Source organism: Strigops habroptila, chromosome 4 (assembly GCF_004027225.2).
Source record: "Strigops habroptila isolate Jane chromosome 4, bStrHab1.2.pri, whole genome shotgun sequence".
In the NCBI taxonomy this organism is placed as follows: domain Eukaryota; kingdom Metazoa; phylum Chordata; class Aves; order Psittaciformes; family Psittacidae; genus Strigops; species Strigops habroptila.
This window is the reverse complement of record NC_046358.1, coordinates 49,433,355-49,457,697: the sequence shown is the minus strand read 5'-3', so window position 1 is coordinate 49,457,697 and position 24,343 is coordinate 49,433,355. Positions and strand designations below refer to the sequence as shown.

The following is a 24,343-nucleotide window of genomic DNA, read 5'->3' as shown; positions in this document are numbered from 1 at the left end:
CCACAGTTTGGAAACTTGCATTTGAACATGCACAAACAACAATACAAGTTCCCAAGTACTTCGGGTGCCATTTTGAGCTAAAGACAGCCTATGAATCAGTCACCCTGCTGCCCTGAGAACAGCCAGGACAAAATAAAAGTGCTATATATTTTTCCTGACAACCACTCCGTAGGAATGTATTTCCTCATCCTATTCCCACACAAGCCACATTTCACTTCTGCAGAATTCCAGAGATTCATATTTTGCAATGTAATCAGCCAGGACAGTTGGAGGAAGACTGAAAAAGGTGTGAGCTCAGGCCCTGCCAAAGAGATCCACAATGCAGCTCCAAGCAGCAGTGCATTACTCCTATTACCAGCTCAGGAGCCCATGAGTTGTGTCTACATGCACCTGGATGCATACCCACCCTGTGGCTGATGCCTGCACGCTGTGGTGTAGGCAGCAGCTTGCTACTGTGACCATTCTACAGCAGAAGGCACAAAATGGACATCATTCACTACAAAAGTACTGTTAAGTCAGCTGCAATACCCAGCCCTGATGCCAGCACAGCTCAATCTCTCAGATCCCCCGCCATCAGCCAAAGCACCAAGAGCTCTAAATTTAGAATCAGCCCCAGCTGCCTGCAGAGTCTTAGGCAACTCTCTTGGCTCCTGCCTCTCCACCTAAGTAGGGTAATAACACTGTCCTGCTTCATGGAAAGAGTATTAATTAAACTTTGTGGCAAAGGAATGAAGTATCCACTTCAAAGTCCTTCCACTTGACAAACCAGAAGTAAATGAAACTGCAAGGGGATCCATTATTGACTTCTTCTCAAGCCAGGAACAGAAATAACAAATGGCCCCCATTTTATCCTGGAAATAATTTTACATGTATAAACACTCCTAATTAACAGAAGGTTACCAGGTACTTGAAAAAACCTGCTGATTTTTTATATATATATGAATGATACAGGAGTCCCTCAAGTCTTAATCCTCAGAGTCCTTTTCTGCTTTTGCACACAAAATTAATGTTATTTTCTTCTGATGTGCAAGAGTTAGTGTAGACTGCTGCTTTGCTGATTTTTCAGGGAACTCCATTAACTGAATTAATGTGGTGGACTTGTCTGGGTTAGCTACTTCCCCATACCAGTACACATGGCAATACTGTTCTTCGCATCAGAAAAGCCAGCACACAAATTCTAAGCACGCCCTACGAAAATATTTGGTTTAGGTTGCTGCTGTTTTATTTATTCTGTTGGCAGGACTGTAAGTGTAACACGGAAACAAACTATTGATTTCCCCAGTGTAAGATCATGGATATAGCGTCATACAGAAACATTAACAGCCTCAAATTTGATCATCCTCAATACACAGACTACAGCTATTTCTTAACTCAGTAAAACTGCACTTGAACTGGAACTTGTACTTTAGACAGTGTTTAGATCTTACAGACTATACTGTATCTCCTGCATCAACCTACAGCACATGACTCAGAGGAAAGTTAAAATTCCTGATCTCTTTATTAAGAACAAATAAAAACCACTGCAAATCAACAGGCTGAAGGAGCGAGGGAATCCTCCCTGACACTTTTTCGCCTCTGAAAAGTGAAGACCAATATTCTCAGAGAAATGCTTGTCGACATAACATTTTCTTTCCTCCATACCCACACATTTATCAAACTATCAGCCTCAACAGCAGCCAGCAACAGGGAATTCTACATGATGACGGTGTGGAGCATAAGAAACATTTACCTTTCAAACCTACTCTTTAATATTTTCAAGTATTCTGTGTTCAGGACAAGTTTTTAGTATGTCATTATTTTTGAAACTGCTATAATTGATCTTCTTAAGATAACTTAAGCAAAGGATCTCTTTCCTTTCCCAAACTGAATCAGGGTAGTCTCTGTAATACCTCTTCATATTGCTCTCTCCCACCTTTCTAGCACTTCTGTTTCCTTAACCAAAACTCAATATTTAATTTACAGTGAGGCAATTTATACAATGATGTGGTAATTTTTCTAACTGATACCCTTTCTAAATATAGCCAAGTGTATTTGGGTTTTGGAGGCCCATTGCATATTAAGTAGATGCCTTTATTAAGCTGTCACATATGATGGGTCGATCTTTCTCCCAAGAGGTTACAGGTAATTCAAAGCCCAATAATGCATACAAGTAATTTTAAATTGTCCCTTCTATTTTAATTACTTTGCAAGTTAATTTCATGTTCTAGCTCAACATGCTGTGTGGCAACCTAGCTCTTTTCAGTCCTTCAGAAGTGCACCTGACAATCACTCACAGTGTTCATTCACTAATTCAGAGCCTTTCTAGAAAGCAGTGCTGACATTTTATCCACTCTTCATCCAGGTTATTGCTAAACATACTGAATATAACTAGGTCTACTGCTAATATTCATTTTACTCTGATAACTTGTGTAGTTTTTTTGAGGGGTTTTATTTTTTTTGGTATTTTGTCTTCCCATTCCAGAAGCAGCTGTTTATTGGTCATGTACCTGGTGACTTAATTCATGGCAAAATTTTGCCACCTTCCCTGTGATTTTCAATCTCTCTTAATCTTCAGTTGTAACATACTTTGACAATTTCAATTGAATTGGCAGATTATGCCCTTGTTTTGGGTTTATTTGTGTAGGTTTTGGTTTTGGTTTGTTTTGTGGGGGTTTTTTTTTTTAGAAAAGATATTTTAAAATACATTAAAAACAAAGATAATTCAGAGAGGCAATCTTGCCCTTACAACAGAAAACAAAGCACAGGAACAAAGGTCAAACTTAAGTAAAATTTGAAACCACAAACAAAACCTCTGTTCATTAAACTTTTATATATTTACCTTGGCTTTCCACTAGAATCTAAGTACACACGTGCTGCAAGAAACAACTTGGAAAGATAACGAATTGTGTGCCTTTGCCTGTGCTAAGGACACCTCCTTTGCTATAACATTAACATGGCTCTTACATTATAAACATATTTAAAAAAAATCCTATTCATTCTGGTGGGTATCTCTTCCTACATGCTCCCAGTCAGGCTTGGTGGCTGCTTTGCTTTTCTGTGGTTTTCTTTTTCTTATTTGGTTAGGGGGGTTTTGTTGGGTTTTTTGCTTGTTTGTTTTTTCTTTTTAAATGGCAGATGCACTTGGCAATATCTGTGACCTTGAGCTGTACACATGAGCAAGCAAGAGAGCCCAGTCCTGCAAAGCTGTTTTAGTATTCCGAGAGAGCTCCTTCTGAGAGGGGTGTCTCAAGGAAGACAGAAGCATGATGTGCATACCAAGTCAAGTGCTTCATGATTTATTTATAGGGAAAAGAGGCATAAAAATTTGCTGAAGGGGAAAGAAAAATCAAGAATCTGACTTACCTTGTCAGTGTAGACGAAGAACAGAATCACAACAGTGAGCTCCAACAGAAATATAATTAACAGCATGATAAAAAACTGTCAAGAGAAGAAGGGACAGGGGATAAAACAAAAAGCAAAAACCATCAACAACTATTTCAGCTTTTTCTGGATGCACAATAAGTACATTCAGCAGACCATGCAGAATGGGGAGTGGGAGTCATACAGGCAGCAGGATGCAAAACTGCGGTGTTACAGCAGAACAGAAGGCACGCAACATGCAGCAACTGAAAAAGCAGGTAAAGGACTAGTCAGGAAACACAACAGTACATGGGCATACATATGGGTCATTTACATCAGTGATTTTAGCAGAACAGCATAAACCCCCACAAAGATCTGTCCCCCCAGCAGGCCAGTGCTCTATTAGACAGGAACCCTTTAGGACTCTTCCCAGGATAGGTTTTCTTTATCTTTTTCCCCATCAGATCTTTCCAATTAACAAGATATCAGCAAAATACACAGCTTAGACTTCCCATTGAAAGAGAAGGTAGCCTGGTCCATAAACCATAGTCATAGCTCCTTTCAAGTGGAATTGCGGAAGAAGTGAAAGGCACACCAAAAAGCTAATATACCAGTTAGCTTTGTGAGCAGTTTCGGGTAGCTACACAAATCAACATGGGTTTCAACTGAAAGAGGCTGATTTGTAGTGAAGACATCAAAGCAAAGCCGGTCCATCTCTTTCTCCTCATAAGCTATGGAACCAGCTAAACCCCAGTAATCAAAAGCTCAAAGGAGTGGATATAAACTTTTAACACAGTAATCTCAGGTAGATTCTCTAAAGCTCTCAACTCTAATCAACTTTAACAAGACAACTCCTGGCAATACCAAACACTTCTGAAAAACCTGTTTTTTGTTAAGATGCTAGATGGATCTGCAGCACAGCTCTGCAGCAGCATTAACACACCAGTTGCACAAACTTTAGAGCAAACGCTATCAGAGCATTAAATGAAACTGAGTTTTGCAAGGATGAGTGAAGGAGAGAACTTTTTAGGCTCATGCGAAGGTCCCGCTCCCTATAACACGCTCCATACACTTAGCAGCCTGCAAGGCTGGAATTGTAATACTGAGCGACACTGACTTTATTGAAATCCCATCCCCAAGAGAAAAAAACAGTTACAATCTTGTTAACTTCAGCCACAAAGCTGCAAACCTATGAAAGTTTAACAGCTACAAAGCCTTATCAGAGCTTCTTCAGTGCCTGGTAGGTCAAAACCAAACCTTTGAACCTATGGATTTCTGCAATTGAATGGAAGGCAAAAGGTCAAAAAGAGGAAAATACCTTTCTCCAGTAGTACAATTACACTGTCTATAGAACTCATTGCATTTTGCCCTGCACATCTTAAATTAAAGTTTATTTTCAAATCTTCAGCACTAGTATCTTCACATCTGCCTGACCCTCATACTGGATCCTATTACTGCCTGGTTTTGAATCACAGAACTCATTCATGCTCCTGATCCAAGCTTATTTCCATATCATTACCATCAAACACTGACCTTCTGTATGGCTTTGTAAACAAGCCTCGATGCAACTTGCTTATTTTTTACATTTATAATTTTAGCTTGCTGCACAACATTAATTTACACAGGACAAAGCATATCACTCTGTATAGATGCTGAAACACCTTGCTATATTTTATTTGGCTGTGAAGTACTTTATTGCTCATCCATAAAGCATGGCTTTTCCAAAATTTGCATACGAACACCTCTGTCTCGCTGTGAAATCCACTGGCATAGCCTGGATTACGTTAGGCAATTCCTAGAACAAAGGAAGGACTCATACCCTTTATAAACTGTGATCAGCATTATTTCCTACCACAAGACCCCAATTTCATCAGCTTATAATATTACCAAACTTTAATTATCTATGTTTATATATTCTGAGCTTGTTTCAGTCTAAAGGATAAAAGCATTTGGAAGAACTTCAAAAATAGCACTCAATTACTTCTAAGAATGAAGCAGGGCAAAGTATGTTACTCTGCCCAGGTTAAAAATCTGGTGGCTTAATTTGAAATCCTCTCACAGTCTGGTGTTCAGAGCAGGGACCTGAAACAAAGTGTGGCTCTATTCCAGGCACGCGCCTTTTGTCTTACCCAACTATGAGTGGATTTTTGTGGGAAAGTTATTAGCCTTCAAAAGACTGCATTTCACACATCCAGTACAGATGAGAGGGCTCAACGGCTAAAACCTTCAAAGGCTGCAACCACAAAAAGCCTACTGATATCCTTCCTGTAGCTCACACATGACAAGACAGCTCACAAGCCATCCCACAGAGCATCTTCGCTGCTCCTGTGGTGCCCACACATCCCTGCAATGCCTTAACTGCCATCCCCTCAGAGCTGATGTCCTCCAGTCCTGCTTCACAGGACATGACCTGGAACAGTGGGTATGGCCAGGAACTGCTGTAAAATTCAGGTGCCTGTTTTTCCTGTGCTCTCAAGAAAGCTTTTCCTCCCTTCTCTACACTCAACAGCATGAAGGCATTACAGATGAAGCCAGGGAATGACTTTGCAGGAGAAAGGGGAGCCTAAGGAAGAACATTTTTAACAGCAGATGGGGAATAGTTTGGTTTAGGATACAATCTGGCTACCAGTTTTAGAGAAACTGGACCTACTGGCAGCCAATTGGGGCAGGTGACACCAGAGAGTAAGGCAAGGTCTGCACAGTAGCAGGAGATGCCTGTGCACATGAATAACAAGGAGGAGCTACGCCTTTGAGAGGAAGGTAGCCTATAGAGGACCCTGTGCTGGAGCTGCAGAAAAAAAAAAAGAGCAAAAAAGCCGTAGAAAAAGGAAAGCACCCTGCGCTGACCCCCATAACTGAATATAATGTGCAGGGAGTAGACTGGATACTGGCAAGGGGGAAAGAAAGGTGTTTTTTCAAGTGCGTACTATTATTTCTCATGACCAGAATCAGTAATTAAAAGTTTATGGAGGTGGATCTTCTGGCCAGACCATGATGGTGCTCCTGCCTTCTTCCAGTTCATACTAGAGAAAGAGGTATGACATTGCCATTATGAAAGATGCTAAAACTGTGAAGACAAGCAATCAAAATTTAGTTAGTCCAGAATAGAAGTCCCCTCAGTGATTGTTACATACCATGTCTAAGTCTTTCCCTACTGAGGCTCAGAGGTTCCTCCAAGCTATTACTATTGGGAATTTGGTTTCATGGACTGCAGATTTTGGAAGTCATACAGTGAACCAAAATTAATGTACACTGTTCAGAAACTCAAAACCTAGATAAGGAGGATTATGCTTTTTCTTCATAGATAATATTTTTGTTCTTAAATAAAATCTCTCATTTTCTTTTTCTTACTATTTGCATTCATTGGCAAAATGTACACTGTTATATCACAGGTAACTAACACCTGTATTAGTAATTACTAATTAGTATTAGTAATTAATAAACGTATTAGTAATCCCATTGTGTGCAGACAGTAGAGACACACACTGTATCTTTTATTGCAAAGGTAAATTAGATGAGGTCAACCTCAAGATGGTGAGTTCAAATTCACCACCTAGTAAAAGCTAGAAGCACTTACAGGTCAGCACATTTATCATCCCCCTCTAAAGAAGAACCCTACCTGAACCCAAACCAACAAGTGGGAAAGTAAAAATTGAGGCTTCAGACTGAGCTGGCTGAGCCTGCATGCTGCAGCATGTCTTCTGATCCACCAGACTAAAGTGCAGGCATGAACGTATGCACAACCTGCTCCTCTATTCCCATAGCACCTTCCAAAAAACATTCACTTTCAGTTCCATCCTCAGTATCGTCCCAATGGAAACAATGCCCAATCTGCAGCCAGAACCAGCCTGGCATATCCCATTCAAATTTAAAAGGGAGAAACATCAGCTCACTGAAGGTTCACAGCACACACACACCCCCCCCACCTGCTGGAAACTCTCACAGCTCCTTTTTAAATGAGTTCTCTCGCTGTGGTGATAAATACAGAGAAAAATAAAAATGAGTTTTGCTTTGGTTCACTGGGGCTGAAGGCTGTTGGTATAATAAAGATTTATGCATGGAGAAAAAAACAATCCCAAAGCAAAGCATTCATGTAAAACCCCATAAAAAAAGATTAATCTGACCTTGTACAGAGAGATGTTTACCACACTACTTGTCAAATAGTGGGATGCAACCTAGCAGAGGTTCACTGAGAGGTACCTATTGCACAACTTTTCATAAATTACATCTGAAATAACCCCACAGAAATTTTGATGAGAAGGGAGGTAAGGTGACATCTTTCTATCTAGCTACCACTGCTGATTTCCAACCCTTTAGAAGGTCAATTTCTCAGCAATTACCTTCATACTCTACAAAGCCCATGACTTTCCCACAGGTTCTCATTAAAGGAGCACAGAAAATGAAGTATGCAATTGCTATCAAGCCCACCTTATAGCTAACCCATCTCCCTCCTGACGTCAGAGAGAGAAATATCTATTAGAGAAGCAGAGGTCCTAACTTGCATCTCCATCTCCACTGGAGCTGTACTAGGCTTTTGACCCAGTAGTTCCGGTAGCCTTCATCCAGCCTCTTAGTATCAGTGGGAGAATCAAGAACTTTTACCTATGTACATCATCATGTCTCCATCATGCTCACAAAGGCACAGAGCAACAAACAGATTTTCTTCCCAAACAAACAGATTTTCTGTTTCTCAGATGTTACAGACACTTGCCTCTCTGCCTGATAACTGAGCATCACACACCAATACACAGGATTGGGTCTTTTGCTTCCCCACTGCCTCTCCTTCCCAAGTCTTCTCAATAGTTCTGTCATGTTGCTCAAATTGCCTATCTCTCCATGTCAGGAGTAGCTGATCTCCTCACAGCCTCCTAAAGACAAAAGTGACCAGGTACAATGAAACCCAAGCTGTAATCATCTTGTCAATCTCCTAACATTTTGCTATGAGACTAAACATGATATGACTGATGGCAAAATTGAGAATGCCGTGTTTAGACTATTCCCTGCAGTAATTCTTTTATTTTGATGGGAATCTGTCTCAGAAGGAGTCAGTAAGCACTCAGTCTGCCAGACCCTCTTCTCAACTTAGCTAATGACAAGCAACAGAAGTTTCTTGCAAAGTATTATTCAAATCCTCTTCAACAAACAACAAGAAAGTAGCAGGAAGACCCAAAAGCAGGCAGCCTCTTTGGAATAGTGGCACATTCCAAAACGGTTTTAAAAGTTCATGGCTTGACAAATTATTTGTTTAGACCAAACAGGTAACAAATTAGCATAACCTACCTAAGAAACTCGACAATAACTTCAACGGTCACCCTGTGCTGCATCATGTGTGTTCTGTGTTATGCCTACACTGTTAATCTGTGTGGAAGGGGGACAGTTAGCTTCTTTTCTGACAGAGAAAATATGAATACATAAGCAGGTAGGTTGCCCCTCTGAAAGTGTTCCAGCAAACTAACTGCTCTTAGTCTGCAGCAGCTCCCAGAATGAAGAGAAAAAACCCACAGAAGACTTACAGGCAATCTGTAAATCATACAAACTGCAAATTTGATAGAGTCACACATTTTGCCTTTTAGTTAGGCTGGAATACCAAATCCTCACTGGTCAGTTTTAATTTCAGTATTACATTTCACTTCCTAATTAATAAGCACATCAAGTAGAAGACATCACAGAGAATTTGTTGGGATAAAATTGTTGGTCTTCCAAGAGAACTTTAACTTCATAGCCTGGGAGGGATTTTAATTTACCTGCCTGGTCCTAGTGTGTGCATATATAATTTTGGTCTTCAAGAATCGTCCGGCTCTGGCTGCTAGAAGACAGAGTCCCTTGGAGTCACAGAAACATAGAGGTTGGGAATGATTTCTGGGGATCACCTCGTCCAACCACTTGGCTAAAAGCATAGTCAACTACGTGAAGCTATGCAGAGCTTTGCCTAGTCACCTTCTCGGCATCTCCAAGAATAAAGATGGATAGCCACCCACAGCATCACCAGACACCTTTTGCCAATACTTGACCATTTTCATGACAACAAAAATATTCAGTATCTCTAATTGGAATTTCCCTTGCAATTACTGTCTCTTAACTCTTGTCTGATCCCTGTGAATCCTTAAAAAAGTTGTATTTTCTTTAGACTCTACTGTAAGGTGGTTGAAGATAGGAATAAGATCTCCTCCTTGCTTTAATTTCTTATGACAGAACAAGTCCAGCTCACTCAGTCTGGCCTTGCACACTATATGCCCTATAATCATAATGGCGCCCCTCCATTGGATTTCTTTACCTCTAGCATGTAAATGTCTCTTCTACTGTGGAGCCCCAAATTAAGCTAAACACTCCAGATGTAGCCTTACCTTATTCTGGAAGATGATGATATTCATCTGTGTCAAGAAATATAAGGGAATGGGGGCTTGGTATGGCCCACAACCACCCAATTATTAAATTTATTTTTTTTATTCTAATTTGAGACAAAGATACATACTAAAATGCAGGCTCCTCACACATTTTAAAGATCCGCACTTGTTCTAATCAAATGGAGAAGGTCCTTTATTCTTGTGTTAAAATAAGGATTATCAGATTGTGTTACTGTGCTTTAGGCCTAAACTATCTGCCCAAAATAATTTTTTAAATGATTTATAGATTTTTTGATATAAACAGAAATACTATCAAAAATCACATCAGATTCTGCACATACCTTCTGCAGGGATAGCATCTTATCTTTAATACTAACAGTGTAAACACATTTAATAAATGAAGTCAAACCTTTATCTACAAATGCACAGAGCTTCATTAAAGTCAAAAGAACTTAATGGACTTTATAGCAGCCACACCAAGCTGCTGGAAAATGAAGAATTTCCCTTGAATTTAATATGCTTTGTAATTTTCCCATTCTCTTATCATAGATGATATCATTTATATTGAAATAATATCTACTAGAGTGAGTGGAGATGCCTCATTACTATGGTTGGCATTGTCAAAACCTTATCTCTACCCTGCCAAAGCATAGCATCGCCATGCCTAACCAAATTAAAACAGATGCACCAACAAACTTAGATACATAAAGTTGAGCACCAAAAGGGGTAAGTAGCAGTGCCAGAGGTCCTGAATGCTATAAACTATTGCAAAATTTACTGCATATTCTACACTTCGGAAAAAATCAAGCCACCTATGAAAAGTCAAAATCAATGCAAGAACTCCCACTGAGGTACTGGAAAATAGAACTCTAGGTACTGGAGAACCACCTGCTCTTTACAGGGGTCCTGTATTTGCTTTCAGGCATCAGTGCTTGCCAATGTTGGCTCTGGTTTTCTAAGAACAGCAATACAAAGATCATTCCCAAGCAGCTGAATATGTTTCCCAGAATAGCTTTTTTATTACATACTGGTACATTACTTCCACAGACTAAAAACTGATATGGTACAGATTTTATCAGCACTCAGAAAAAAGAAAAAAAAACTTTTGAAAGCAAAAGTGTTTAATGTATCACTAGTTCTCACAAGCAGTTTGATTTAACATAATTCCCCAAAGGCATTTTAATCTGATATATTGATAGGGAGTAGGAACATTATGAAAGGCTCGTTTAGTTTTTTTAAAATATTTTTAAATTTTCTTTTCCAAGGAACTGAGCAAAGAGAAGAGAACAGAAGAAAAAGTGCAATGGGAATTGTACTTGGATCTTAGAAATGACTTCTTCTGTAGTCTGGAAGACTTATACAGGAAGAGACAGACCAATGCATGACAAATGACAAGACAGTGCCCAGACACACAACTGAATTTCAGTCAATAAAATCTCAGCTTAGTGATCTACCACATGAACTTCACACCAAAAGGGAAAGGGGAGCTTTCTTCCATCACAGTGGATTCTGATTCTACATCTCAGAAAAGTTTTTGCTGATACTTGGTTTGAATTCTCCTTTTGTTAGTTCCATACTTACTACCCTTTATAGCACCATGCATGCTTCCTTTCTGCCTATAGTATTTAGATTCCTTGAATATCTGTAGACTTATGTCCCATCTGAGCCCTCTCTCTGCCACGCTGTCCATATTTAGCTCTTTTGCTACTTCCTTGGAAGTAAATCTCTTTAGCCTCCCCATCTTTCTTATTTTTAATTTTCGGTAGAAAAAATATAAGTTTGCCAATAAACTGTAAAAAGGCAGTAATGTGTATCAGCAAACTTATGAACAGAAAATTTGGTTCACCAGATACTATTCTCTAAAAGCCTTAATAGTTAATTCATTGCGATTGTGACAAAGCTGTGCATGTTTTATGCTTGCTGGATATACAGTACAGCTTTGTTTATGTTTGGACTATATTTTTTATGAATGTGTAAAAACTCCTGCTGATCAATAAGGCTCAAAGAAATCTGCAGTAATTATTTCTGGGAAGATACACAACATATGCAGTTTTAACACTTAAACAGTGTTTTTTAGTCTCATTACTCCTTTCAGTTGGAATCATTCAGTCTTAATGCGTTAGTAAGTGAGAGCTGAGGGACTTGACATTCCCATGCTACATGTCATAAGATTTTAACTGGCATTGTGTGGCATTTCTAGTCATTTTCATAAACTGACTCAAAACAATGAAGTGTCATGAAATATTAGCCAGGTACCACTCTCACATCACAACAGTAGGTAGCTATAGGCCTATTTAACAGGCCCTAGATTATTATCTCTTAGCACAAATAAAGGTCTCGCTGGCCTTTGACTCTCTTTAAGGGTTGCTTTATCTCTTCCGTAAGCAGAATGCAAAGGTGTGACATGATCTGGTGCCAGTCTTTATCATAGTCACGACAGAAACTCATCCTACTTGTGAAGTAAGATACTGAAAAAAACCCTAAAATATTAGACTGGTTCTTACATGTTCCTGTGCCACTCCATTAATAACAAAGCAGTTGCCTGAGTCCATCTAACATAGCTAATGGAAATAGCAAATACAACTAAAAGGCTCTGGCTTCAGGTTAATCCAGTATTTTTGATCTATGGCAAAGAAATACAAAGTTAATTAAAGGCTAAACTTACACCTTTTACTAAGACTTTAACATCACCTGTGTACTTCGTAAATGAAGCTTCTTCCTGAATCTACTATCCCCAGGATATTTCTTGTCATCTGGAGCTCCAGCATGAAATGCAATCGGACAGTTCAGTGCCCAGGGAGGAGGAGGAGAGAACAGCAAGTGGTCCCCACACAGCCTGCTTGGGGAGCAAGTGAGTTGGCAGGGCTGGCTTCACACTCATATTCACACCGAACATCTGGCTGACCCCAAGTTCTGAGCAAACTGACAGAAGCTCCCCAAGACAATAACGGCAAATGGCTCAACCGTGCTGCTCAGCTGACTTACAATGAGTTGAAGGGGAAAAAGATTACTCTGAAATTCTGCAGTCCTTCCTTTACGCTTATTTGCAAACCCTGAGCTAAGCTTGCAGTGGGACCTCACCTGCTAATTATAATCATAGAAATTTTCTCTTATTTCTAGGAGTCTCAAAACAGCCTTTAGAAATACACTGTGGGTGTATGTGAAGGAAATGGTGAGAAGCAGATGGTCAAGAAGAGAAAAAAGGACAAGGTAGAGCGATCATGAGATTAACCCTTCAACTGATACTAACTAGTACAGCTCCACTGACTCCTGCACATGGCACTGTAACACTGTTTGACTGCCATAAAGCAGCATCTTGGCAATACAAAAACTTATGGGAACATTAGGAAAAGGTTCTTCACTGAGAGGGTCGTCAGTCATTGGAACAGACTCCCCAGGGAAGTGGTCCAAGCACCAAGCCTGTCAGAGTTCCAAGTTGCATCTGGATGATGCTCTTAGTCATATGGTTTAGTTTAGGTAGCCAAGCAAGGAGAGCAGGGAGTTGGACTCAATGGCCCTTATGGGTCCCTTCCAACTTGATGATTGACAGCATATCACTAGTGGTATTACATCAGCCTATCTTAGAAAAATAAATACTACACTATGAGGTAAGCCCTTCCTACACATTGATCCTAGGCTCAAGTCTAAACCCAAGACGGAATGAAAATAGCTTTTTTTTTTGTTGAAAATAACTTCTTTCTCTCCTCTGTTCCCAGCCCTTTGATTAACTACTACCAGAGCTGAAGAAAAGAAGGGAGGAAGGGGAGGACTTGGGTCCCATCCACTCCTGAGTTTCAGCGTCAGCCAAGCAGCAGGATGAAAGGCAAAAAGGAGCAGATTCTTAATAATAAAGGAGAGGCAACAAAATGAGGGGAGTTTGGTGCTCAGTACTTACAGTCCAATCAGGTAGCAAGTTAGGGCTCCCATACGCAACACAGCATTGCACAGAGAAGTGTTACACATAACGCATAATGCTCTCAGGCTGTGTGTATGGTACCTTCCTGGTCTTCACATCACTTGCTTGCTGCTGTGGCTGCAGCCATCATTTCCCTGCTTTTGCTACTTGGATTGCTAAAAGAACACAAGCTTATGTGCTAAACTGGAATGAGAATCTACTGTTTGATCTGTAGCATTAAATTACTCAGATGAAGTCATTCACGGGCTATTTCCCATTTAGTTGCTTTGAAATAAATTCTCTGTCACCAAAGGAGTTTTAGCTGTCAGCTCTCTGATTGGACCCAGTGACACTATAGGAAACAGTAGGGTTTTTTATTCTCCTTTTCTTCCCACTCATTAACTTTTTCCTCATTTTCTTTATTGCTATTTCACTTACAGATGAGTTGGCTGAAGTGCAGAAAACTCTGAACAGCACAGTACAAAACATCACAGGCACTCACTTTCCCCTTGGACTATTCCATAAATGAGAGCCTTTTGATGTCTGGATAGTAATTCAGATACGTATACAGTAAGAGCTCTTTCCACAGCTGGTCCTGACCTGTATCAAGGTTTAATTCTGATCTTATTCATTCCAGCAACTGTGATGAACTCCTCACACATTAACATGAGGTTCTCATTTAAATTAAGCTGAACACACAGATCTGTTGATGATTGTTTTCTTTCCCCTTCTCATTAATCATTTCGGCTTTGCTACAATAACCAAAAAAAACCCCAACCCCCCCCCAAAAAAAAACCAAAAAACAAAAATCAAACTAAACCAAAACCCACCAAAACTCAGGCTTATCCACAAATCAGGAAGTAGGGGAAAGAGAATGTATCTAAGCCATCTTTTTAGGCAAGACATCCTCTGCTTCTTTTGATTGGGTTATTGGCTATGTCGCACATTCCAACCAGGAGAACAACATGCTCTTCATACCGAATCATTGAAGAAAAAAAGAAAAAGTGTCACAAAATCAGAGGGTGAAATAAATAACTGCCTATGGATCTCATTTCCTTCTAGGAAATGGGTTATTAAGTTGCAACTGTTTGGAAACATGGTATCTATACATACATGCTATAGCAACCAAATAGGCATAAAAATCCTTCCTTCACAAAGAGCTCAAATACTGGTTTTTACCAGTGATTGTGATTTCCTGGACCAGAAGCAAGTTCGTATTTGCAAAAAATCTGCATTAGACCATGTTCTCATGCCCTTTCTGGCAGCTTCTCTGAATGTCCTGTTTCCCATTTAACTGAAGGTAATGTTGCAGTTAGGCTGATCTGCTCAGCTGGGACAGGCTGCAGTGGAGCTCATGGAAACCAGCTAATTGTGCCAATTAGGCACTTTTGACAGAATAAAAACTTGAGAACTAACTTTGCTTTGGGATATTTACTTATCATTTGGACATAATATGTATGATTAAAGAAATCAAAATTGCCATTCCTATTATAGAAACATGGATTAAATACTTCTTAAAGGACAGGAATACTTCACACAGGACAGCTAGGTATGTCCTGCTGCAATGAGAGAAAGATGATAAAGGCACTGAGTTGAGATTGAGACAATTTGGCTTTGCTTCACAGCTCTCCCACAATCTCCCAGGCAACCTATGCAAGGCACTTAGTTTCACATTGCTGCAGCTCCCCATCTGCCTAATGAGGATAATAATACTTTCCATTTGTCTTATCTATTTAGATGACAAGCTCTACTGGTCAGGGACCTCCTCTTACCAGGAATTTTATACAGAACAAGCATCCTGATCTCATGGGCTGCCTGCAGGGGATACTGTAATACAGACAATAAATCACATAGTCCCTTGTGACTTAACATCTACAGCCAAGATCTTTAACCTGGACTATCCATGGAATAATGACCTTTTTCAGTGCAAGCAAATACAGATCTCTGCTAAACATGCATGAAAGGCAGAGAATTCAGCCAATTTAGCTCCTCAAACATAGATTTAAGCAATTAATCTAAAATACAATGTTTACATAGACACTTAAGATCAGCTAGGTCAACATTTGAACATGAAAGAGAAAAAAAACTTAATCAGGCATAAATTTCTTTAGCATAGAGCAGTGGCATGTGCACATGTATATATAGCACCTGTCTAAAGTCAGTACTATGATCAAGTTGTCATAACTGATTGTTCTATAGTGGTAAAGCAAGCTGGTGCCTCATCTTCTGCAAGGACCTGCCCTCAGCTGAAAAACACTTGCATTGCAATGGGGATAAGAGTACTCAAGCTATACGTTTTGCTAAAATTCATGAAGATGATGGATACAGCTAATGGCTTTGATGGACATTAGAACTATACCACATTTGCAATGGGGAACGGAACAAAAATAGATTTATCATTTTCTTTCAAGACAGCCTATAGAGATTTGCATTACAGCTAGATGATCCTGCAATGCAGGATCAAGTACATATGAAAAAAAAAAATCAATGGAAGTCCATAAACTAACTTTCTCGAGTCAGACTCTTAGATTATGACCTCTGTCACCTGTTCAGGACAGTGACCCAACCCACCAGAACAAAGCTGCTATTTTCTAATTACAGCTGAGCTTGTAGCAGAGGGACCTCTGATCTACAATCATGAGCAACAAGAATAGCAGAAATGTCAAAGGAATTTTACTGAAGCAAGAAAGAATTGTTTGCCCACTTCACTCATCAATTTGCATCCACATTCAGATGCAAGATTATATACTTCAGGTGGTACACCTATTTCAAGAAATCCTAGTTTGTCCCCTTAGGACATCTTATCCCTTATCACATCATTGAACAGTAGCACTATTCGTAAGGCAAGGCCATCGAAAACATCCTCTAATGCAGGTGGGTTGAGCTAGGAGTTCTTCCTGCTCTGCTCCCTCCCAGTCCATTTTAGGATGCCAGTGGTGCTGCATGCCTCCTGATTTACCTAGAGAAATCTAATAATGGAAAAGTTTATCTTCTTTCATGCTGTACCAAATAAGAATCATTGCAAATATCCATTCTCTGTTCACTGAGATCTTATAAGGACAGTTGCACTACATGCCTCACCTGCATATTTATGCAGAACGCACAGGGCGATTGAGGTTTCCTTTTACATTTTTTTCCAATACTCTATTTTAGATTTTCATATTATTCTATTCCTCTGAATAAAGAGAAATAGGAATGGGCCTGTTTCTTAAGAGATTAATGAGGCATTGTCCCCTGACAATACATTGCCACTGAGTAAAGAATATCTACCAGCTCCTTAGCTCATGGACACCAGGTAAGCTCTTTCAAGTCAGTAAAACTGTGCAGCTTTAAGCTAAGCTCTCTATTCAGAGAGTTAACATGGATCACTCCTGACTATTGCACACAGCTGTGCAAACATCTCATTTACAAATTAAACGTTACTTCTGCTTTCGACCTCCTTTCTCCATCTGTCCTCTGCTACTTAAAACGCTTTGTCCATCCTCCTTTCTTTCAAAAGTTTTTGGCAAATGCCAGAGATAAGCAATTATTATCATTGACACCCAACATCCCAGCAGCCTAATGCACAGCTTACAGAACCCAATACTAATATCATATGTGGAGAACACAAAGTTACAGGATCAGAGTCTTATCTGCTCTGCAACCTAGTATATGAAATATAAATAGACTAAAATTCCTGAGATACTGCTCATTTCTCAGTCACTCAAGCAGACCCCTTAGGACATCTCATCCCTTATCACATCATTGAACAGCAGCACTATTTGTAAAGCAAGGCCATCGAAAACATCCTCTAATGCAGGTGAGTTGAGCTAGGAGCTCTTCCTGCTCTGCTCCCTCCCAGTCCATTTTAGGATGCCAGTGGTGCTGCATGCCTCCTGCAGTATCTCCAATATCTTCCTCCAAACCATCTATCCCAGTAACAGCAGCACATCCTCTCAACTACACCCTTCCCCAACATGTAACTGCCACATCCTTTCCTCTTTCTTCTGCTTTTAGGAAGCATAACGAGAGACGCTCCTAATGCATGGGAAATCTGTCTTTCCAGGCCTTGCAGGTCTAAAGACTACTACCAACCCATCATTATGATGGCATGCACTACAGGACATAACAGCAACTGGAGGTCCAAATAGTCCTTGGTTAAACTAGGCATGTCCATGTGGTTCGTATGCTTATAATGCCGTTAAGTGTCTTCAAGGAGATCTTAAGGGCATTATAAGCAGAGCACGAGTTTGGACTCCTTTGCATTATTTAACTTGATCCCTCAATCAGTCTTTAAATTATGCACTGAAGGGCATGAGATTAGTCCTTACATTGTACATTGAAGGGCATTAGATTCTAGCATTGTGCAGTATGTGTTAGGTGGAGCAGTACCTGCAAACATTTGCATCTCCTAAAGGATGCCCTCGGTATCCTGAGGTTGGCGGAGTACATTCACCCTAGCTGCAGCAATGACAGCTGATCAAGGGAGACTTTGCCACTGCCCAAAGGAGTGATGAGGGCCAACAAACCATACAATATAAAAGGCTGAAACTCTTCCAGTACCAAGGACTGACTGCCAGATCCTGACCTGATCCTGACATATAAGAAGACACCACTCCTTGCTGGTCACACCTGAGCTAGGACTTCAATCAAAAAAGCACAAAACAGGTGATTAATTTTGCATGTGTAAGCTCTACCATTAGACTCAGCACCTTGTGGACTCTTGCTGCATTGGCATTGAAGTTGTAATGCAGTAATTACACCTGGCGGACCAGACACGTCCTCCACAAAGTGGGTGTTTATAAGACTGTTAAAATTGTCAAGGGCTTTCAGCTTCAGATTCTGACTTCAGCCTTCCCAGTATAAATTTCTATTCACAAAATTGCCTTAATTTCAAATTACGTTGTTCATTTTAGTTTCAAACCACCTACCTGTCACATAAATAGACCTTACGAGCCTACACAAACTAGTCCTGACTTTTACTGGTTAAAAATCTGCGGAAACAACTGCAGGGGTCTGCAGAGAGTCCTCTTTCTTACAGGGTGAATTTTTCCTGAGGGCTGTGTGCCTCAACTCATTCTGTAGTTCCCAGGGGAGCAAAATGAATATGTGAAGCACAGTGAGGAACAGGCTTTTAGAAAGCAATCACCAGCTCACCAAATTAAACCCCAGCTTCACTTCACTCTGAGGTTTGCTGAACCTCAAGGTGAAATCCTGGACTTGAGCAGCAAGATCACCTCACTTGCTGGTCTTCAGCTGAACAGGACCCAAAATATACAAACACCAACTACAGCAGGCATTCACTACTCAAAGTCAGCTCTGAGTGGCATCAAATGACATTTTGATAAAGTACACCAGGGATATGGCTCAAGCTTCTGTTAAATCCTGAACAGCAGGCACCTTATTAATCTTTGGTTTCACAGCAGTCTCCTCCTGCTGGCACCTTTACTTCCTGACATCTCAGTCTTTTGAGAGTTAATGATTGGCAAAACAAGCATTGCCAAATCTGAAGGACTTTACTTCCAATTTAAACCTAAATCAGCTCAAGACTTAAGATCATCAGGACCTCCAGGGTAGACATTTTGAGTAGGTAGCTACCAAAGCTGAGTAAAAAATAATTCGAGGGAACACTGCAATAGATGTCTTCAGAGACCCCTTCCTCTTCTCTGAAGACTTCATGGAAACCCACACTACCACTAAGCATTCCATTCTTGCAGGTCTCATCCAGGGCAGGTTGAAAGCATGGTCAGGAACAATCTAGCAGCTCCTTAGAGCTATCAAAGACCTATGCAAACATGACTTACATCTCATCCATGTCAAGTGGACAACTTCTATTGAAATACAGGACACTGTGACATGCATTGGAACAGCTTAAGAACCTTAAGACAGCAAACACTGCAATGGCAGAGTGGCTTAATACTCACACTCAGCAGGAGGCACTTGTTTTCTTTGATGGCGCCTATGCAACCCACGAAGCCAATGATCATGACAAATGTCCCTGTGACGATCAGTAGGTTGGCAGCTGATAGGGACGGGAAAGAAGAAGAAAGGGTGGCAAAATTCCCTTGGGTAACAGCCAGCCAGATGCCTACTCCAAGGATTCCACAGCCTCCTAACTGGGAAAATAAAAAGAAATAAAGAAATTAAGTTATTGTATCCAAGCAACCCCAGATATTCATCCATATCAATATGGCAGCAGTCACACTTAATAAGAAATGATCTCTCCCTATAGCATGTTCAGTAGGGAAAACAGACAACATCAGTAACACTCAAGAAAAAGACCCAAATTTCCTAAATCCAAGACACACCTTCAAATATCAGGTCTTTCTCTAGTGAAAAAGCAGACACCAGGTAAAGGAGAAATTCCGAAAGATTCAGATCCCAAAGAGATTGAAAAGAATCCATATTCTATATAGGTATCTCAGAGAGATGCCCAATGAAGCTCTTCTGATGCCTGTTCTTCCCATAATACACCTTCTCCTGTCCCTGGTACATGACATACACAAATCTCGTCAGAGCATCCCCTGGTAGGACACCTCACACCTCTTCTTAGTTCCTGTCCAAGGTCTAGCCTCCCTCAGAAGCAAAAGAGCATTTAAGTGTAAAGGGGCAGAGAAGGAAGGAGTAGCAAAAAACCCCAAAGGTGATGTTTACTCCTAATGTTGCCACTGGTTTGGCAATTCAATCCTCAGAAGGAGACGTGGCTGGTTTAGGAAAGGTTTGAGAGCAGTCATACAGGCTCCCCAGGCACGTGAGCAAGGAGAAGGGAGGATGCCAGTGCAGGCAGCAGCCACCAGTAACCCACAAAATTTACAATTATTATACACACAAAGAACTTTTAAAAAACGCAAACATTTATAAGCATGCTGCTTATAATTGCGAGAAAGCCTGCAGAAGTGTAACAATCTGAGTAAAGCTGAGCAATTAAATAGAATCAAACCAAAGGGGATTTTGCATTATTATACAGTCACAGCAGAGCATCACTTAGGTTTCTTTCTTTCCTGCTCTCCCTTTAAAATAACCAATTTTTATTGAGTTTTATAATTGGACTTTATTATCCAAATCAATTAAAGGCTAGGAAAGAAATTGTGTTCATAGAGTAGTAAGCCAGACATAGGAGCATATCAATTAAATGTCTGCATAAAGTGGATGAACATAAGGCAGCTCATGAACCAGGGAAGGAAAAAGATAGAGCTAATCCTGGGGGCAGAGCTAAGCCTCAGAAATGAAACACAGAAGAGAAACACAAAAGCCAAACCAATTTCTTGTACTAATTGCTAAAGTTGCCTCTGCATGCCACTGATTTCCCCCTCAATAAGGGACAATAAAGGCAGCTGTGTCTCAAGGCAGGACTCCTCACCCCAGCTGCAAACCAGTCTATTAGTTCAGAACTAAGGAATGAAACAATACCTCACTGAAATGTACCTCAGCTGCAACAGACTGTGCATGTCCACTGAGAGAAGGCAGATTCCAGCACATGGGGACTCAAATCATCTCATTCAGCAGCCTTTTCATATACAGGCATCCCATATCACCATATTCACCCTTTAGCAAAGTATCCTCTACAAGCACTACTGAGGGACAGTCCATGCCCTGGCCATATACACTGGAAATACCTCCCCTCTATGCCCACTTATGGACCATGATCTCTGACATGACTGAAGAATAACTAGGGGAGAGAGAGGTGAAGAATACTTAGAGCAGATAACCCACAGAAAATCATTTAGCGTAACGGAGGGGATATAAACAAAAGCTATCAAGATGGCCCATGGGAAAAACATAAAAAAAAAAAAAAAAAAAAAGGAACAAATTCCTTAAAAAGGGAATAAAACTCTGAAGGTCTACTGGACTACAGAATAGCATCGAAGGAAAGGTGGCAGACACTCAAGTTAAAACCAAACAGGTCAAAGTGCTGACATACAGTCAGGAATATCACTAAACTGGCTGAGGAAAGGGATTGGAAAGCACAACTGCACTTCTGCTGCTGCAGACTGGTGGATGTTCTGCCTCAAAGCCACAGGCAGTGAGGCCGCACAAATGGGCCAGTTAAGCCTAATGAAGGCACATGCCCAGCAGCAGCAGAGGCATCACCTTGCTATTTAGCTATTATCTTCAGTTCTTTGTTCTGAAGCAATTCAACAGCACCAATATAAGGCAGCTTATTTCATCACCTTTTGTGCTCCCCGTGTTGCTACACTGCTTTGAGTAATAGTGACACCTACAACTATCATTCGTATTATGGAAGGTGGGTCTTGCCAAGGACACTGCTGTGTTCAATAAAGGCAAAACCTGCTTGCCTGCTCCTCCATTGCCCATTAAATTCTTTTTGATGTACAATGCATAATGCTTGAGGCATCATTGCCCTTAGGACATTTGATTCCAGCATCTTCTCCCGCCAAATAATTCTTGTCTGCTGAAACTGGGAGTTCACCAGTGGCACAAAACACCACAAAAACAGGTGATGGTTCATTCAAAATGCTGTGACTGTGGCTGTACCCATTTAGATCAGGGCTGAATATTTCAGGTCAGCTGGTCAGCAGGAGTATCTCAGTACATTGCCCTTGATTCAGAGATACTCTAATTTACATCAGGCTCTCCCGCAACTCATTACCTTCCTATTTTTGAAGAGATAATGCACAGCTCTTCCTTAGGTTGATTAACCAAATCCTGAAATGCACAAAGGGATTCTTTGAGCATTAAAACATCCAGCTCAAACTGGATTTCATGAAGTGCTGCTTAGGAAATGCCAGCACACACTACTGAGGGCTGCTCCACCTTAGTACAGTGCCGTTTCTTTTCCCACAGCAGAACATCTCTTCATGGTCCTTGAATAAAGTCACTAAACTGTCACACCAGACCAGTTTCATGATCAATGAGTCTATTGTATTACAAGTCATTACCATGAAGTACAGTGAAACAAGAACCTTAGCCCAGGCCCCCCAGCCGATAAACGCTAAAACAGCAAATAGTGGCTGTAAGTAAGGTACAACATGCTGAAACTCTGAGATCAAGCGCAACACGTCTGAGAGCCAAATAATCACCATTGTGACGAGTAGTAACAATGAATGCTTATCACAAATATGATTAAACACACTCTGGTCAGATCTGTCGTTATCTCAACCTTTCGTGCCCCACGTTGGGCGCCAAAAAGAACTGTCGTGGTTTGAGCCCAGCCGGTAACTCAGAACCACACAGCCGCTCGCTCACTCCCCCCCCCCTTCTTCCTCCCCCCGCTCCCGGAGGGATGGGGAGGAGAATGGGAAGAATGCAACTCCCACGGGTTGAGATAAGAGCAGTCCCGCAACTAAGGTATAACACAAAACCACTACTGCTACCACCAATGATAATAACGATTAGTGAAATAACAAGGGGAGAGGATACAATTGCTCACCACCCGCCGACCGATACCCAGCCCGACCCGAGCAGTGATCTGGGCCTTCCGGGTAACTCCCCCCGGTTTATATACTGGGCATGATGTGCTGTGGTATGGAATACCCCTTTGGCTAGTTTGGGTCAGGTGTCCTGTCTCTGCTTCCTCCCGGCTTCCCCTCCTCCCTGGCAAAGCATGAGACTGAGAAAGTCCTTGGTTGGAATAAACATTACTTAACAACAACTAAAAACATCGGTGTTATCAGCGTTGTTCCCAGGCTGAAAGTTAAAAAAACACAGCACTGCACCAGCTACTAAGCAGGAGAAAAATGACTGCTATAGCTGAACCCAGGACAATGGTCCTTGAATAAAGTCACTAAACTGTCACACCAGGCCCTGGGAAACAGAGGCTGCCCTTAACTTTAGTCTAAACTGCTCCTTAAGGCCCCCTTTCTGCCAAGGGGTGAAGCACACCTGTAAGTCTCTGTCCAATGACAATTAACACTCCAGCACCTGGCTAAGGAAAAGCTTAAAGGAACAAAGACCCACCAAAAGAGCCACAGGAGCATTTCCAACGATAGCAGAATATTTTCTGTTCCCAAACATTTAAAAAGCTCGGTACTCCCCCCACTCCTACAGAACTGAACAGCAGAGTACTTCCCAGTCTAAGATCCAGGGATCAAAGGGATCACATTTATTTATTCTGGATCAGAACAAAAGAAAACTGTTGTAGTTGGTTCTATGGCGCCTGTTTGTTTTGATTTCTTCATCTTGCTATGTAAGGAGCTGTTAAGTTACAGATAATTTTACTTAGTTATTTATGATGTTCCCTTTCCTCCACCTTTTCTCTCCCTATCCCATCCCCAACCCCCAGTCCCTGTTTGTGCCAAACAGTCAGAAGCAGAGTGATGAGATGACAAGTCTTGACAGCTTTCAGGGCTTGCCAAGATGTGAAATTAAACAAAATCAAAACCATTAACAGGGCTACACTTGACAACTTGGGGGCTTACATGCAAACAGTGAGGCTGTCACAGTTAAAAGAGAAAACGTGAAACCAAAAACATGAGCAAGAAGTCTGCACCTTGAACCTGATCTATTGGCAGTAAAATATGAGTCTGTATTGACTCCATGTGGTGAGTGCAGGGTTGACTTTTTGAAAGTAAAAAACAAATCCTCCTCAACAATGTCAGGCTACTGACAACAGCATTTTTTTAATTCCCTTGGGAATTGTTTAACACATTATTTGCCTAATTGTTCATGATAATCCTCTCTCCTGCAGGCAAAGCAGCTCATGGCAAAATCTGAAACAAAATGTGGCTTCTAACATTTTTTTCCAATAAATGTTGCATTTTTTGGTAAAATCTTTTATTCTAAGGCCGAAATAGGGGGACATCAGAAAGGATAGTATCATAGCCCT

General features: G+C 40.8%; 1 protein-coding gene across 6 annotated transcripts in view; it reads right to left on the bottom strand.

Moving 5' to 3' along the window:
* Window positions 1-24,343, bottom strand: part of TSPAN4 (tetraspanin 4) — a 456,092-nt gene that overhangs the window by 51,429 nt on the left and 380,320 nt on the right. For all 6 annotated transcript variants that reach the window (XM_030482719.1, XM_030482720.1, XM_030482721.1 and 3 more), the window contains 2 exons: window positions 19,482-19,673; window positions 3,343-3,417 (listed from right to left, as the gene is read on the bottom strand). In XM_030482719.1, coding sequence (XP_030338579.1) covers window positions 3,343-3,417; window positions 19,482-19,673 — 267 coding nt within the window. The remainder of the gene's footprint in view (window positions 1-3,342; window positions 3,418-19,481; window positions 19,674-24,343) is intronic.